Source organism: Hetaerina americana, unplaced genomic scaffold, assembly GCF_022747635.1.
Source record: "Hetaerina americana unplaced genomic scaffold, ioHetAmer1.1.p SCAF_2, whole genome shotgun sequence".
Classification (NCBI taxonomy): domain Eukaryota; kingdom Metazoa; phylum Arthropoda; class Insecta; order Odonata; family Calopterygidae; genus Hetaerina; species Hetaerina americana.
The window spans coordinates 16886408-16904432 of record NW_027286763.1 but is presented as its reverse complement, the minus strand read 5'-3'; the positions used below and the strand labels follow the sequence as shown (position 1 = coordinate 16904432).

The 18025-nt window shown below is 42.7% G+C and overlaps 1 protein-coding gene across 1 annotated transcript; it reads left to right on the top strand.

The window, feature by feature from the left end:
- The first annotated feature begins 1328 nt into the window (after positions 1-1328).
- Positions 1329-16180, top strand: ken (ken and barbie). The gene is made up of 4 exons (XM_071584804.1): positions 1329-2535; positions 5561-6536; positions 6573-6703; positions 12704-16180. Exons 1-4 carry the CDS (start codon positions 2503-2505, stop codon positions 13895-13897), a joined length of 2334 nt encoding a protein of 777 aa, XP_071440905.1. The 5' UTR covers positions 1329-2502; the 3' UTR covers positions 13898-16180.
- Positions 16181-18025: the final 1845 nt, after the last annotated feature.

Sequence of the window (18025 nt, the reverse complement as noted above, 5' to 3'; positions counted from 1 at the left end):
GAAAAAGGGAAAGATTGCGCCCTCTCGGAGGGGAATAGAGTGTGTGTGTATGTGTGTGGAGCGGAGAGATAGGACGTGGGTGTGGGGAGGAGATTGAATGCCTGGAAAGAGATAGGAAAAGGAACGGGAGGGGGGGAGTGGAAGGTTACGGGAGGGAAGGGGGAGTTTGGTAAGAGTGGCGCGGGTAGAAGGAAAGGAAGGAGACAAGTGCGAAGGGGAATGGGGAGAGGGGGGAGGGGTGCTCTCCGAACAAAAGTCTCTCTCTCTCTCTCCCTCTCGCTCCCCTCTCCAGGACCCCTCTCCAGGACCCCTCTCTTCCTTTCGTTCCCTCGTGGTGTTGGCGGGGCATTGTGAAAGTTATTCCTTCGTCCGCTGCCAACAAGAGCGGCCGCGTCGCGAGCACCAAAGCTCCCGTGCTCGCATCCCTCACACTATCGCCGGGGTGCACCAGGTAAGGGCCGGGGCCGAGGGGGCGAAAGGATTCGAAGGCGGGAAAGGGGAGGGACCACCACCCCATTACTACATCAAGCCATCATCTCATTGGAAAAAAAGAGGAAAGGTATTCACGGTAGCCTCTTCATTCCACACGCACGTGAAAATAACCGCCGCAGCAGAAGGGTGCACCGTCGGCGGAGAGGCTCTGGATTCGCTCTTCCGAGTGCGAACGCGGATTGCTACCAGGCGGGACCAACCGGAGCACTCCGCCGGGAGCGCCCGCGTGGACAACCGGAGGAGGTTGCGAGGAATGTCCGACCGGCAGCGGTGACACTTCCTCCGGAGACGTTGCTCGAGCGTGTGGTTAGTTTATCCTCCGCGAAGTGGAAGCCGAGTGCCCGATCCCTCCCACGTTCCGTCGTTGTCAAAGAGCCGTCTCGCCAGCCCGCTACAGCGGTCGTACCACCTCACCGCTCGGTCCCGGGCGACCGTCTCTCGTCGCTTCACGGCGCGCGCGCGCCACCCCCACCGGGGAAGAGGAAGGGGGTTTGCAACCGCCCCCTCCAACGCTGGGTGTTGTTATCCCTCCGCAGTCGTAGTCGGACCTGCGCCCTGCCGGCCAATTCTTGGTCCAACTATTGCTCTCGGCTCTGTTTACGTTTCCGCTCCCCGCTTTTACGTGGCGACGGTAGTACTTTTCGGCGCCACCGAGTCCCGCGGGCGGAAACGTATGACAGGATCGTGCTCCCCTCCCTCCCTCCCCCTCCCTTTTCTCTCTCTCTCTCACCCCCTTCTGAAGACCCGCCTACCGTATCCCCATCCCTACCCCGTCCCGAGTGCCTGCGTGCGTTTGTGTGTGCGCGCCTTCATTAATCGAGGCGAAAGGAATAGTCACTCGCTCGCGAGAGACCGAGCGATCAGCATGGCGATGTGTAATGGCGAGAGACGGTCGACCGCGTCGCCTTTCTGAAGCCGACACTACGGCACGTAGGATACGTGTTTGTTTCACACCAGTGCGGTACTCGCTTCCTCGGGATATTCTCCGTATTCCCCCCTTTTTCCCCCTCGGAATTTCCTCTTGAGGGGAAAAAAAGAAGAGAAAGACAAAATACGTCCCATACTTTTTCTCGTGCATGTTATCTTGGAATTGCCGTTTTCGGGCGGAGTGAGGGGAAAGAAAAGTGGTGAGATAAGGAGAGGTGGAAAGTGCTCCCGAAGTAGGAAGAAATAGTTCACCAGACCTCCCGTGCGGGAAGGCTTTTCGTGTTTCCCACACCGCCCCTCCGCAGCTTCACCAAGAGCCAGACGGTGTCTCAACGCGACTTCGGTTTTACCGTGGTCGGTTTTACGCGTATTACTAAACAATCCCTGTGATTCGTCGTTTTGGGTGCTCTGTTGCGCGATACATTCTCCCCAGGAATCTTCACTTGTCCTTTTCCTTCTTGGAGCAGGAGGCGGAGAGAGAGTGGATGGACACATTTCTTGGAGAGCCGACTGATAGCGGTGAAATATCGGGAGTGACGGCGAAGACGACGACGGGTTGACCTTGGATGATTATCCGTGCGCGGACGGAAAAAGTGCCCGAGTCGTTCCACTTCTTCCGAGGATTTTATTCCACGCTGCTGCCTCTCAACCCCTTCTTCCCCCCCCCTCTGCCCTCTCTCCCCTCCCCTCTCTCTTTGCCTCCCCCCTCCCTCCCGCCGTGAGGCTCCTCGAACTGTGTCAGTCGGACTTTTGTCGCCGAGGTGCGAGGTTCCGCTCGCTTCTTTTGTTCTCAACTGACTCTCTTATCGCACCGACACTCTCCGCCCGAAAGGAAGGTGCGGGCGTGAGTGCGTCCGCCGTTGGGTGATCGCGCTTTTTCCCTTTTCCCATCTCGTCTCGAAACCGGCTCCCAACCCCGGCCGTGACAAATGGATATAGACGGCCCAAGAGTCGGATTCCTTGTTTCTTGTGATCGCGTCGGCGCGGGGGAAGCGAGTGAAAGTGGAGTTTACCTTTGCAACTGGGGCCAGCGCTAAACGCTGCTAGTGAAAGTGAAGGAAGCGAAAGAGTTGTGTCACGCCGATGGGATCTCGGCGATACCAGGTCGCGGTACCGGTGAGTAGAGCTATTGGATAATAGTGAGCGGCTTGCGGCCTCATTTCGCCTCCGATAATATGTTGGCCGTCTTCCTTCCTTTCGGCTCACTCGTGTCCTCCCTCACCACTCCTCTCCCCATTCTCCCCCGCGGGTGCTGTACCCGATTCCAACGAGTTGTCTGGTTGTTTATTCTGATTTGAATTGCTTTCGCGTCGATCAGAGGCGGATTTATTTTTATTTCGAACGGCCGCTGTTACGTTGCGACTTCATTGCACAATGTTTCACAAGCTGTCGTGTTGTGTAATTCTTCCCTTGGCTGGTTATATTCACGCTCAGTTGCTAAGCAAACGAAAACATTCTCCAACCTCATTTGATGGAAGAGTGTTTATATTTACGGAATTCCCTCTGGTTAAAGAAGAGTCTGGTTTCAGAAAAAAAACAAAACTTTTCGAAAATATTGCCAGGCAGTGGGAAAAAAGCAAGGGGCTCGTTTTCATCGTCGCTTAAGAGGCGATAAATAAACTTAGCTATGTTCAGCGACCTCACGAATTGGTATAAAATCGTATTTTAATTCTTCCAGTTAGAAGTAGGTTACTGATAGGTGTGTTCAAATTTTAGACGAGATGGTTCATTTGGTGGAAAAAATGGCCTAGTTTCTGGAAATGATATAGTAAACAAGTTACGAAATGCGTAAATATATTTTTACCGTTAAAGATAATGAATGCCTGTTCTGTGTGATGTCTAATTAAAAAGTAGGTTCTTTATCTTAAGCCTGTTGAAAACGGCCGTGTAGTATAAGTTAATCGATTTGAGCGGAATAGTTGGTTAAGACAGGCATTCAGTAATTCAAGCAAGTCTTGTAGAAGTGAGAAGAAAGGATACATGCACCCCTATTTCGTCAAATGCATCATCGACTGCGAAGGATTCAATCGGTTTTTCATACTGTACATTCCCACGGGAAGGAGTCTCTTGACCAACACATGTACAAGTTTGAAATATCCCAACAAGAAGCGAATTACTGTCTGAGGGAATGAACATCCTCATTCACTTCCAAGTCAATCTTTGAGTCGTTATTTTTATAACCGACTAGATGTCGAATGAAGAACACTCTGGATGATTCATCAGTCGGTCCGGCTTAATGCGATGATTTTTATGTTGAAAATTTTCGTGGCCGAATGAATGAATGAATTAAAAAGTTACTTAAATGCGACATCTCCCGTGCAGGTAGGTCGCTGCTTGCGGCACTCACATTTTCTAAGAGTAGGCTGCCCGCAGTCTTGCAATACGTGCACCCTGATTGGTGCGCACCAACTTATAGGAGTACTGGCGGTCAGCAAAGCACTGCCTCGTTTACTCATGGCCTCTGGCAAACTGCGCACTACCCTTGAAGCGCTTTCCTCACGGAAGCGGTCCAAGTGTCTGGTAAAAATGCATGAGAGAATTAATTGTTGCCGGGATCCGAACAAGTGACCTTCGTTGTGGACGGCCGCTTCTTTAAACCGTTCAGCCCTCACTGGACCCGTAAAGAGTCCAGTGCAAATTGAGTATGTTATCCCTCCAAATAACCTTGTCTCCCTGGGTCACACCTTGCTTGTCATGAGGTGTTCATTGGGCGATACGACTGGGTTTGCATGATACGCACTATTCCCGGGGGGGGGGGTACTCGAACCCGAAACCTTTTTGTTGGAAGGATGGAGCGGTTCTCGCCGCGCCCACTGATGCGGCTAGCGAAGTCCTCATTCGTGCCGCCATCCTCCCTAATTTCTTGGAAAATACAAAATGAAAGTGAAGCACATGATACCCAGGAACTGTGGTGAATGCCTTAATACCTAAATAAATCAGAAAAGCTCAAATCGTGAAGCCGAAATGTATTCCACGTTTTTCTTTCAAGTTTCCTAGGGCCCGTTGTATAGTTCTTGAGGGTCGTTGGGTGTGCTACATTCAAAGTTCGCGAACATTTTGAGGCTGATGACTATGAATGAATAATGGTGAAGTTTTAATTGATTAAATTATTGTGCTCGTACCTAAGATGCTGATTTTCAAATGAGGAATATGGATCCTTACTACTGTCTATTTACGGATCAATTGTGCGTTGTGAATGCACAATGGGCTCGGCATCTTGTTCTATCAGAAGCATTACAGATCAACCAAATACTGAAGGAGATAGTAGGTGCTGTCAACCTTGAACAGTGCCGAATACACTGAATTGTTAGGATCGGTAATTATTCTAAAGAACCTCGCGAAAATGTTCCGTCAGGCCGCGTGTTAGCGGGGGCGAGCATGTCCATCCTGCATTTACAGGAACAGGTGGCAGCCACCCTCAAGTCGGAAATCAATGAGCCCAAGTGAGTTCGCCCTTGCTGCCATCACCACAATTACAAAATTGCCTCCGCGTACGTGTATATTATGTGTTTCACTTTATATATATATATATGTATATATATATGTATATATATATATGTATGTATATATATATATGTATATATATATGTATGTATGTATATATATATATATATATATATATATATATATATATATATATATATATATAATTTTGTTATAAAAGATGACATCATACGAATTCTGCGAAAGCCTCTTTTGGTCGTTGATACAATGTGTCCATTTACAAAACAAATTAAGTGTTAACAAATAATGTAGTAACTAAACAGTAATTCTTTATTGCGTTCCCCATCAACAAATATAAAAGACATATGTCAAAGATGGGCTGAAGAGACTGTTTGCTAGTGTACTCCATTGTTGTTTAATCAATAAATGTTTGCTTTATTTATTCATAGTAACTCCCAACAATGTTTTCTGGTAACAGACAGCCGGGTTTTACTTCACTTTTAAATGTGGCGATATGTCCTCTTTTCTTTTTAATTCTGTGTTATCTGAAATTAAATCATCATGACATCGTTTAGAGAGAAATTTTTCCGTGACAATCAGCGCAGTATTGCCTATGCCTCAAGAAAATTTCATTTGTGATGAATTGTCTCGTCAATGAAGCTGTCTCTGATACCCTTTACCATTCTTTGCATTACAGAATGAAAACGGAATCGATTTCTCACGGGCGTTCTTCAACGAGTTGTCGGTGATTAAAAAGATCTCGAGAACGACGGGCCTAAACTTGAACTCCACGACAACCATGCACCACAACGACAGCGGCTTACTGACGCTGCACTATGGCAAGCACCACGCGTCCCTCGTTCACGAGATACGTTCTTGGTTCAACCTGGAGTGTTTTGCCGATGTGGTGCTCGCCTGCGACGGCGGAACCCTCCGGGCCCACAAGCTCGTGCTGGCCTCCGCCTCACCGCTCGTCCGAAGGCTCCTCCTTGAGGACCAGCACAGCCACCACCACTGCTCGGGCGTGACGGAGGACGACGGCGACCACCACGCCACGGGACTCGCCGCGCGACCATGCCCTGGTGGCTCCTCGTGCACCCCTGTCACAATCCACCTCCCGGGGGTGCAGATCGCCGACCTGCGCCACCTCCTCGACTTCCTGTACACGGGCGAGGCCGTCCTCCAGTCCAGCCAGGTGGACTCCCTCAACGAGCTAATCGCACTCCTGCAGATCAGCACGGCGGAGCTGTGGGATCGCGCGCCAGGGAGCGAGACGGCGTCCTCGCCCCCGTCCGGGGGTAGCCACCCCCAGCAGCCCACGGCGGCACCGGCGCCGCCCCCTTCCGCCGCGTCGGTCACCGCTACCAACAGCTACCGGGCCCACCAGCAGCCCTTCCAACAGCCGCCCGCGCACGCTGCCAAGGCGGAGAGGGGCCCCGGTAGGCCTCTGGGCAGCGGGAAGGGTGATAGGGTCGGCCGTAAGGGGTGCGGCGGCAAGGTGGGCTGCGGCTCGCCCCACGGCGGCCGAAGGAGGAACTCCCTGAACCCTGTGAACCTGTCCCTAACGCCGGATCGGCAGTCGGACAGGGGCGGTGGCTACGCCAAGGCAGCCGTGGTCACTCCCAACGGGGAGGCCATCAAGGAGGAGTGCACGCGCGGCGACGAGGAGGAGGGTGGGCGGGCGGAGGAAGGTGGCGGAGGGAGGAGGGGGGGCAGCCCCCTGGAGGAGAGCAGGGGAAGCCGGAGGAAGACCACGGTGACTCCCGAGGGCGAGGGTTCGTCGGACGAGGCGGTCGACGCCTCCGGTAAAGGTGAAAACGAGGATCGCGTCATCATCAAGGTAAGGATTGGGTTGTAAGGCCACACAAGACATCTTCCGTCTACTGTTATATTGCAGACATATTTCTTGCCAACTAAGATGCCAGTCTGTGAAAATAATTAATCATGAATGAAAGAATAACTGTATAATTTAGTTCCTTCTGTCTAATTGCAACGTTTTTCATGATAGTTATGCTTGAAAATGAACGAGACAGCCTATTTTATATATTATATAAACATTTAAATAATATTTATCACAAAATTTGATTGAGATTTGGATTATATTTCTGAAATGCACCAAAATCCCGTTTAATTTATGTCAGGAACTCCTTACCCACTGATAATGTAATTGAGCTAAGGGAAGTGATTGAAATTTATCATTTGTTTCTCATAATAGTAGAAAATTTCAAAATCATGCCCAACACCATAGCATGGACATAACTGAGATGTCCTAGAAGTATTTCAAGTTCTCCTGTTCTAGATAGAAACTTTTACTTTATCAGTGTCTCTAATTTTCCATGTTATGAATGCATTTCAACAAATCAGTCAAGAGTATTATTTATCTTATGCAAAAATCAATTTGATTTTTCTTTGATAATTTTAAGTTAAATTTTATTTCCCTGTCACTGATGCTCGCACCTATTGAGTAAGCATCAGTAGGTTCCACAAACAATTGGCATAACTTCACATTATTCTATTTTTAGAAGTAGCTTTTAAAGTCTTTGATGAATTCTCAGATGTAAGTTGTTGTGTTTTGCATAATATAGTTCAAAATTATTGCACTTGATCCATTTCAAAATAAGTGTAAATCAAGTAATCAAGTTTAATTTGTGCATGAAGTATATTAGCATTATATCTTGTGAAAAATAAACAGCTATCAATAGCTAATAGGATTCACCACTATTTTCGTAAAAAAATAAATGAATTTGGGGAGCGGGATGGTGCAGTGGCTAACATACAGGCTTCCCACTGAGAGGGTCCGGGTTCAAATCCTGGAGACAACAAATATTTCTCTGTGGTATCCCGATGCCTACTTGAGGTACTTTGTGGAGAGCACTTAGAGAGAGTACAATGCCCGTCAGATGGGATGTTAAACTTGGGACCCCTTGGTACCTTTCAACAAGATTAGGCTAATGCCGATGCCAGGTTTCTCTCCACCCTTCCTTTCCCATGCATCCCTAATGGCGCAAATGACCTTAGCTGTCGGTCGCCTCCCATAAAAACCACTACTATGAATGTTTATTGACTTTCCTGAATTAATTAAAATACCGAAAATCAATGAAATGCTGTATTAACTATTTCATATGTTCATTTCCTCTGTTCAACACTTCCTTTTACCAAGATCTGGTTGTATTACCTCATTATTTTATTTTGCTGATTAAGTAATATTTGCATTTTGACAAAAGTGTAATTTAATTCCCTGATCATGAAATTATTATAGCAGCTTATTTTAGAAGTATGTGTGCGCCCAGTTAACTATTACATAAAGAAGACATCTTCTTTGTGCATGCTAAATCCCTCTTATGTGATATTTTTTGGTCGTATAAATGACATGAAAATTTTCATTAAAGCCAAATTTTATACAAACGTGAAATCATGGTGGACATAATTAGCATCTATGTTAACAAGAAATCAGTTGAAATAAGCCGCTGTGTTGTAAGGACACGCAGAAGACAAATTTTTGTGGCATTTCTCAATTACTGGTATCATTTGGTTGAGACATTCTACAAAAGAAAATTATATTGGCTATTGGGACAAGATGGTGTACCAAATGGTAGTACAAGAGCAGTTCAAGAAAATGAATCTGCATTATTGCTGACAAATCCAAGCAATGTATATCAAAATATTGAAACTGAGGTATATTGGAGCTAAATGTTGTTCTCATAGGTATTTAAATCTCTGAGTAAGTGTATAAAATTCATTCTTGTTATCCCACTCCTTTCATTCTGTTTCCCTGATATTCTCCCTTTATCTAATCCTTGGCATACCTCGACCTTTCCATATCTCAGCTATCAGCATTTTTATTCTTTAAAGTCCCACTTGTGACATAAATACTTAAAATGAGAGCGTTATTAATTAGCTTAAATAATTAGCGTATTCAATTGTTCCCGGCTCAACCTTGTGGAAATTCATTTTAATTAAATGAAGAATACATTGTATCTTTCCACTGTCCTTTATTTGCGTGCGACCGGCTTTCCACAGGACTGTGGAAAGGTACATTGTATTCTTCATTTAATTATTTAGCATGTTGTTGAAATCTAGGCAGCAAGATTTTTTAGTTAATTGTACGTACATATATCAATGCCAATTATGCCTTTTCAAGATGTTTCCATTAGGCCACATTATTTTAGCTATAAATATGATAAAATGTTCTTCATAAAATTGTATTTCCTTAAGTTAAAGTTATTTATTAATGGACGTTTTCCTGTAAGGATGAAGTGCCTATGTCATAAAACAATATTTCATTAGAACATTTATAAATGAAGTGCCACTGACAAAATGAATCCCAAAATGAACAGTATTATGCATTCACACTTGATGAGACATTGAAACATAGTGATAATCAAAAGCATAGAACAATTATTTCTAATACATTGAAGTCTATTTACGGTATTTTCTGGCCCATAAAATGCACTGGTGCATAAGATGCAACCTGAGTTTATAAGTTAGAATTTATGAAAAATTCTTGGTTCAGACAGAAAAAATGAAAGTGTTTTGATGTTAACACTTAACACGAAGAAAATGAAAATTTTTTACATTGAAAAATTAGCATCTACACTATATATATCAGCATTTATTCATCATTGAATCCCAGGAAGGCCTCATTGCTGGACCGAAATGCCTTTCATCTGCTTCTTTTCCATGTTCTGTAACATAATTCATGAACTCAAGTTCAAATGCAAAACTCAATGATAAATCTTCTTTTTTAAGGTCTCATGAGGTTATTATCATTTTAACTTTTTACATGACTCTTTGTTTCTATTTTGATATTTTCAAAATTTGAATGAAAATCAACATTTTTCTATGCCTTAACAACACTCTTGTAATACTTAAGGTTGAATGCCAGTAGACTCCAAGTTTATTGGGAGAGATACAGTGTATGTATGCATTTGCCAAGGGAGGACATCACTGTTAGCCCTATGCATATGAAGTTTTATAGCAGCATCGAATGCAAGAAATGACTAAACGTTTTACATTGCATAAATTTATAACTTAAAACAGTGATATCATTGAGATTTGTTTGAAAAGCACCATTTTCTATGCCTGATGTGAGAAAAAAGACAAAAATAGAAATATTTTTAGGACGAATTGGCTTGCACTTGTAGGTTGAAGTTATACCCTGATTTGAGAGCACATTTTGCATTAAAAAAGTTAATCTCATGGGCCGGGAAATACAGTACTTTCATATTGCAACTATAGTCCTTTCCTGTAAATTATGCAATATTCGGTAGGCCTGTATTTATAGTTTATTACTCTTCTATTCTTTATTTCTACTATGATATTATGGGAATTTGGTGAAGGATACTCAAAAAATGTTTTAAGTGCAAGTGAAATTAATCACCATCATTTTCACTTTGAGTGGTATGCATGTACTACAGAAGTAACTTGGAAACAGTCTGCACTAATTTCCTATAAGTTTTCAAATATATTGCTGTTGCATTTCATTGTTGTGATTATGTGGCAAGTTTTAAGTGTCATTTTGAGTCAATGATTTCACTTCACTGCATTGATGATTGGTATTGGTGACATTTGGGAGCTGCTGTGGTCATTTAGGATGTATTTATCTGAGTTTCCATGTACGTTTTTCCTTCTCATACTTAACACGCAAGGCATATCCATTTCCTTTCCCTTCCTGGTTTGCCCCATGTGTTCCCCTCTATCATAGCCTTTAAAATCCCATCCCCAATTAAAATGCTCTGCATCCATCTTAACTGCCTCTGTTTGATTTCTCCCAGCAAATTTCTCAATGCCCATTTCTCTCCTCCCTCACCATACGGGGATTGAGATGGTGCGGGGGCTAATGTACCGGTTTCCCACCCAGAGGGCCCGGTTCAAATCCTGGTGGTGTTGAATACTTTTCAGAGGTATCTCGATCCCTACTTGAAGTGCTTTGTGGAGGGCTATTTAAGTGAGTACGCCGTCCATCGGATGGGAAGTTAAGCTGCGGACCCCTTGGCGCCTTTCCTTAAAAGTAGGCTAATGCCGACGCCGGGGTTCTCTCCGCCATTCATCCTTGCATGTCCATCCCTAATGGCGCAAATGACCTCAGCTGTCGGTCGCCTCCCCTAAATACTACTACCACTACCCCTCACCATACCTAGCACCTCCTTGTTTGATTTCCTTTCAGTCCACTTCACTTTCTCCATCCTTCTCCACACTCATTTTTTGAAAGACTCAAATACACTTATGCCTACCATTCTGCTTCAATTTTATTTCATATTTCCACATCATATGAAACCACCCTCCGTACCAAGATTTGAATGCGCCCTTTCTTCACATCCTTACTCAAAGTGCCTGTTATCAACTCCCTTCTCCTTGTTTAAACTTCTTTGCCTAGTGCAATTCTCCTCTTTATGTCTCTAATACTTGGACCATTGGTCCTAAACACTACCAAGATAGAGCTCAACTATTCCCCCTGCTCAAGTCCTCATGCCTACCTTCCTATTTTGATGTTTAACTCAGCTTTCCTCTTGCTCTAAAAACTCATAACTTTTGTTCCAACAGTTTATAATTGTGAAATGCAGTTGCCTTATATTTCTGCCTAGTAATAACCAAAGACATTTGTATCCTAATGATTAAAGTAATAAGTTTTAGAAGAAAAATTATCTGTAATTACTAAAGATCAAAGTCCGGTTGCAGCTATAACTTTGATTGCAGTTCCACATCATATGAAACTAATTTCTGAGATTAATGGCCCATTTTTGTATTTACTTTTCAAATTATACTCCCAATGACTCTATAAGCTGCATGTAATCATATTTATGGGCATATCTGATTAATATCTGAATCTCCCACTCTTAATACATCTTTACCTTTTGAAATCCTGCATCCTTGCTAGATTTTCTGTGACTGTCTCAAGCTACTTTGAGTACTGTTAACAAATTTTGCAATGCTCCATCATGGAATAGTGAATTTTGGTCATAAAGGTTGGCTTGATCTTCAGGCAAATCTTAGAAATGGCCATCTGATTTCCTTAGTGGCAATTAAGTAATTGGAAGTAAAGGGGATATATTTTTTGTGGAAATTTCTCATTAATTTATTTGTGCAAATGTGTATCAGGACTAACCCTCCTAAAGTCTAGGAAGTGATTATTTCTATGTTCAGGGAGGTATTTCATCTTTATAGCAATCCATAGATTGGTTGGCTTCAGCCCTCTCACCAATCCTTTCCATTGTAAACTTTCTTGAATGCCCTAGAAGCCCTGTTTCTAAGAAATCCACTGACATTGGTAACTCTACTCTAGCCTAATTAATACTTTAAAACTTTGGGTTAATCAATATACTGGTCGAGTTAATAGTACCAAGGTGGTAATGTGGCAGATTAATGACAAACGCAACACAGCATACAAGATTTCCCTCTATCCTAGAAAAATGTGGGTGAAATTTACATGGGTGATATGAGATGGAAAAAATCACCAGCATAAAGTTGGGTATATCTTCAGTTTGGGCTTATTTGTGGCCCGTTTCCTTCTAACTACAATGAAAGAGTGGCACAACTTTCCCTTAACCTATTGCTTCCCATTAATTGTGTTGACTTGTTCCAGATCACCACTTTTGTACCCCGTCTATATCCCTTCCTTCATCACTTATCTCCATATATTTTCTTCATATCTAGGCTTTACCATCATGTCCATTTATTTTTATTTTTGACAACCACACCTGCATTGTATGTAAGTTCTTTAATAAAATTTCGGTTGGTGTATTCGTGGATAAACATTTGTACAAGTACATTCGTAATAATGGAATTCAGTATTAAAAAATAGCACCATGACTAAAGTTGCTCCACGTCGCTTCATTTCCAGCCTTCGAGCAGTCCGTTAAGTTCATATTCTTCGGTGGCGGAGTCGAGTAGCCAGTCATCGTTGCCGCACCGAGAGACGGACGGAGACAGCGAGTCTCCTCACCGGAAGAGGAAATCCGACGTGAACTCAGACGGCCTCCCGAGCAAGAAGCATTCCCTGAGCAACGGCGGTGGCCTCGACGGTGGCCCAGAGGACGAGGAGGGCGGTGTGATTACCGACGGCAGGCGGATGAACGCCCTCTCCTCCTTCGTTGGCAGGAACAGCGACGAGATCGGAGGGGCCTTCCATCCCCTCCCCCAGCCCCCCATCATCCCCAGGAAGCGCCCGGGGTTCCACAATCCGCCCGCGCAGAACACGGCCTTCGTGCCTTGCCCCCCGTCATCCCCCTTCATCACCGGGGGCCTCAGCGGCGGCGGTGCCATTGGCATGGAGGAGGCGGTCAAGGAGGGGGGCGGAGGCGATGGGGCGCGCACTCCGGTCTCGGAGGAGAGGGGAGGGGGAGGCGCGGACGCCACGGCGCCCCCCAGCCCCGTCCTCCTGCAGGATACGACTCCAGAGGAGATAGTGGTCAAGTACCGTCCGCCGAGCGAGGACGGGACGGTGGGCGGGCCGGGGGTGCTGGGCGCCGCGGTCTTCCCGGGCGGGATAGTGGTTCCTCACGGAGGGCAGGACGTGGCGTGGGCCTGGTCTCTGTTCCAGCAGGGGGGTGCCGGCGCAGACGCCTACGGCGGGGGCGCGTCGCCCACTGACGGCCCCGGAATACCGGGCGGCCTCTACCCTAGCGCGAAGCAACAGCAGGAGATGATGAACGCGGGGTCGCTGTCGGGGAGCGGGGGGGGGACGGCGGGGAACCAGCCGTCAAAGGAATATCGGTGCGAGTACTGTGGGAAGCAGTTCGGAATGAGCTGGAACCTAAAGACTCATTTGCGTGTCCACACGGGCGAGAAGCCGTTCGCGTGTCGCTTGTGCGTGGCCATGTTCAAGCAGAAGGCACACCTCCTCAAGCATCTGTGCTCAGTCCACCGCGGTGTGCTGGCCGCAGACGAGGGCAGTGGCCCCAATGGTACGGGCGTAAGCTCCACTAGGTTCAACTGCTGCTTCTGCAGACTCTCTTTTGACTCCCTCCAGGAGCTCATACGCCACCTCTCGGGGCCACATAATAACCTGCTGTTGAGCAAAAACCTCAACGACTGACCAAAGTGACCTGCATGGTCAAGTTGACCTGGCAAAGTTGGTCTCGTGGGGATCCTCTGAGGGAGATACATCTCTGGTCTCAGGTTAGGGTTGCTCCCATGCTCGGTATTCTCAAATGGTGAAACTGTTCGAGGAACATTGTATAAATATTTGCGTAGATTTTATGAAAAAAATTTGTTTTGGATGAGGGGAATCAAAGTTTGGTTTCCTACCTGATAAGCAGGAAAATGAGGAAATGGCAGACTCCATTGAAAGAAATCTATGATGAGAGACTTATCTGTATGTATTTAATGTGAGTTTAATATATATATATATATATAAATATTACTTTAATTTGAAAAACGACCAAAAATATGTGTACCTTATCTGCTTTGAAAGACTCAGAGGGAGTATTAATGCATATAGTCTTTCAGTAACATCCACTCATAGACATTTTGGAAGAAATTTGTGTTTCTAAGGAAGACATGCAAGAAATACTTGGACACAAATGCAATTGAAAAATGTTAAGTGCGAAGTTAGAAACCATCTGTAGAAGTGCAATATGTAGGTGGCAATTTTTAGAAGATGACCTACCTCCAAGTTCGTAGAGCTTTGTCAAAAGTGGGCATTGAGCCATGTTAAGGATCTGAAGGCTATACTCCTCAAATGAAGTCTCTAACAGATCTCATTTGGAAAAGTTAGAGTTCGAATTCCCACCAATATTAGCCTCAGGCCTCATATTTTCTATTCCTGTCATTTTTTAAAATATCGCAAAACTAAGAGTATTACACCTGTGGGTTGTGTTCAGCCCTCTTGTGTAAAGAATTGGTCAAAATGCTCTATTGAGTTTTGTTGAGGCTAATTGAATATGACTACAATATGTGATTTCTCATGAGAATTTTTTGAGAGATGGGTTCACATAAAGTATTTTGATATACCTGTATTGTTACACTGCCCATGGCCAGTGCAGTAGGCGATGATGAACAAGTGTACAATTTGTCCTAACACTGCCTTTTGATAGCATTTTGAGTCCTTATGGCTGATGCCATTCTTTTAGTTATAGAACAAAGTAGTGAAATACATGGGCTTTAAATAAACATGTTTTGCCAGATAACTATTTATTGAAAGGCCTAAAATGTCAAATGTGCGTTTGTATTTATTTTGGTCAAATGTTTTATATTGGCAAACATATGAGTTTGGCACCAAGTGTCAGTTGATACAATTCCAAGGAATACTTCCATTTCTTGCTATCCACATGGCTAATGAATTTTTTATTTAACAAATGGCTTTTATAAGAGTAAGCTCTAAAAGTGTTATGAGCATCAATTTGGTGTTAATGCCATGAGAGTGAAATTATCCGTTCATTCCAGATTTGAGCATTTTTCCACACAGAACTCTTTATTTTTGCTAAATATTTCATTTGCTACACCAATAAAATAGCAGAAGTTGAATTTCTCATGATATGTGAGAAGTTTTGTATCCTTTTTACAAATTAACTGACATACCAAATTATTTTCTCTATATCAATATATTATATATAGGTATATATGAAATGCATAAATTCAAATAATACCATAATAACAAAGCACAAAAATCCTCAATGATTTGCTAGAAATAATCCTGTTCCATGTCCAACAGGGACAAATGATGCTGCCTTTCACTTTATCAATGTGCCTGAGGTACATATGAAGACATTTTGTGCTTTGTGTCTATCAAATCATAACATAAAATGCAAGACTGGACTTATACAAGCAATTTTCAAACTATTATAAAGAATAAAACTTGTGTTGATGTAAAATCTGATGAGAATAATATTTCCTGCATCATAAAATCATTCCAGAATCTGTAAGTTGATAAGCCAATATATTTTTTGTAGACAATGTAAATGTTTAATTTAAAAAGCACATTATATTAGAAGAAACTGTATAAAAGTAATATTTTACCAGTCTGAATGAAGATAGTGGGAAATCTCTTCTACCAGCTGTCCCTTTTAAGTGTAAAATTGTTTCAAAGAATATTCAGGTAGGCCTTAACAAATGTTATAAAAATATGAATTCTTTGAGAAAAAGGTCAAACAAAATTTGGATCCGTCCGAGTCCAAATTTTTGTATTCCTCTTGTTACACTGTTTGTTTTTCCAAGGCATTTTACTATGAAGTACAAAATGGCCAGTCTTACGTCTGTGTATGAGCAATTTGCCCAGATTGAATGGAAATTATTTTGTCTAGAGATTGTATCTTACTTGTATGATATAGATTTCCTATTTGAAATGTCTTCTAAGATTATAGTAAAAATAAAAATTTAAGTATACTACATGAATGTTACCATTTTCACTCAAGGCTTCATTTTTCTTTAAATTTGAAATTTTGAGTGCACCATACATTTTCACCAAGCACTGATTTTTTCAAATTTTTTCACAGGAAAAAAAAGCATATAATAATCTTCAAGAAATAATCTGTTTTATATTGAGGGTTATGAATTTGTCCCTTATTTCAAAGGATACTTAATTTGTCAAATATTATTCATTGTAGAATGCCCTTTGCAATTCTTAATGATATTGTGACATAGACATGATGACTCTTTTTACAATCTCCTATTTTATATTTGTTACAGGAGTATCACAATCTCAACGAAAATATTGGCACTAAATTACAAATTCATACAAGGAAATCTGTGAAAACAACACATTTGTTGAAATTCCATAAAAGGAAAAGTCTCCTTATCTCCAAGGTGGCTCATAGCTTAGAGGCTAAAACATGATTTTTACCAAGTCAATCACTTAATTCTAGAGATTTTGGGTGCACACTTCTCATTATTGTAATTGAATTAGGTAATGTTTGTGCATGGCAATCTTATTGTAATCAATAATAATTGCATACTTTTTAAATATGACTTACTAATTTTTCTTCGTAGCTTTCTAATTTTTCCTCTTGCAATTATATTAATTGATTAGCCATTGCAATAAGTGCACAAGTGTTTTGTTACTGTAAACCTACATGTATGTGTTTATAGCCAGGTGATATCTTGGCTTAATTTTCTTTATTAATTTAGTTTGCAGCTGACTTCATAGATAAAACCATAAACACTAATCAACCCAAAGGTCAGTCGGGTAGGTAATGGTTAGAGTTCACCCAATATGAAGTGTCTGAAATACACACGAGGGGGTAGGCCTGTTCCTTGCTCTGGACCACATTGATAAATTTTGGAGAACTGTCAGCAAATTAATTTAAGCCACGTACGGATTTTTTCATTATTCATTATGAGGAAAGATTTGCACCAAGAAATTTAACATACAGTAGGCATATTGAAAAGGAGATGCAATATAACAGTATTTGCTACAGGCCCCTATTATGTACTTAAGGTAGGAATATGGAGGCATGGCATTTTTGTGTCATTCTTTTAATGGTCCAGCTCTAGTGTTGCAGGTGCTTTTTGCGGTAAATTGTTGTAATTGCCTACCTACCTATTTGCTGTAAGTGTTTTCCTTATGAGACCAACTCTTCCTAGAAGTTAGGGAAAATGTACGATTTTACAACAGTTTTCAACTTGAAATAATAGAGGGAATTAGTATTAACGTTTTATCAAAGGTCATTGATGATGTTGGTCTTGGAATCATAGTAATAAAACATTATCATTAGATATATAGGGGAATTTATTTGGGCAAAATTGAGACCAAATGGCCCCTTCTTCCGTTTAACCCATTGTGGTATACATATTCTATTAGCCATAAAATTTATCATATGCATATAAGGTATATACTAGTAAATAAATATCAACAGGCAGACATTCTGCACTACGAAAAAATATATGTGCATCCATATGTACATACATATATATATTAAGTATACACCTAAACATATACTCAAAGTAAATGTCAGAAAAAATAGAGAACAATAAAATAGAGACAGTCTAAGCAAAGAATGAGGTTTGTGGGAAAAGCTAGGAAGAGCGAGGCATGGCTCACCTAGTAAAAAAACCCACGCAGGAAAACACCCATCAGGAGAAGGGGGGTGTGAAAAACCGGCAAAACCCTACGAATTATAGGAAAGATATGTATATATTGTAAAAATTATTTTTCACATAATTTACATATTATTATTAGGTAATCTACCAGTTAAGGTAGGTTTTTGGGTGGATACAGCTGCCAAAA

Coding starts and splice junctions, on each gene's coding strand:
- ken (XM_071584804.1), top strand. CDS start 2,503: ATGGGATCTCGGCGATACCAGGTCGCGGTACCG. Junction 2,536..5,560: donor GATACCAGGTCGCGGTACCG/GTGAGTAGAGCT, acceptor TTTGCATTACAG/AATGAAAACGGAATCGATTT. Junction 6,704..12,703: donor AGGATCGCGTCATCATCAAG/GTAAGGATTGGG, acceptor CTTCATTTCCAG/CCTTCGAGCAGTCCGTTAAG.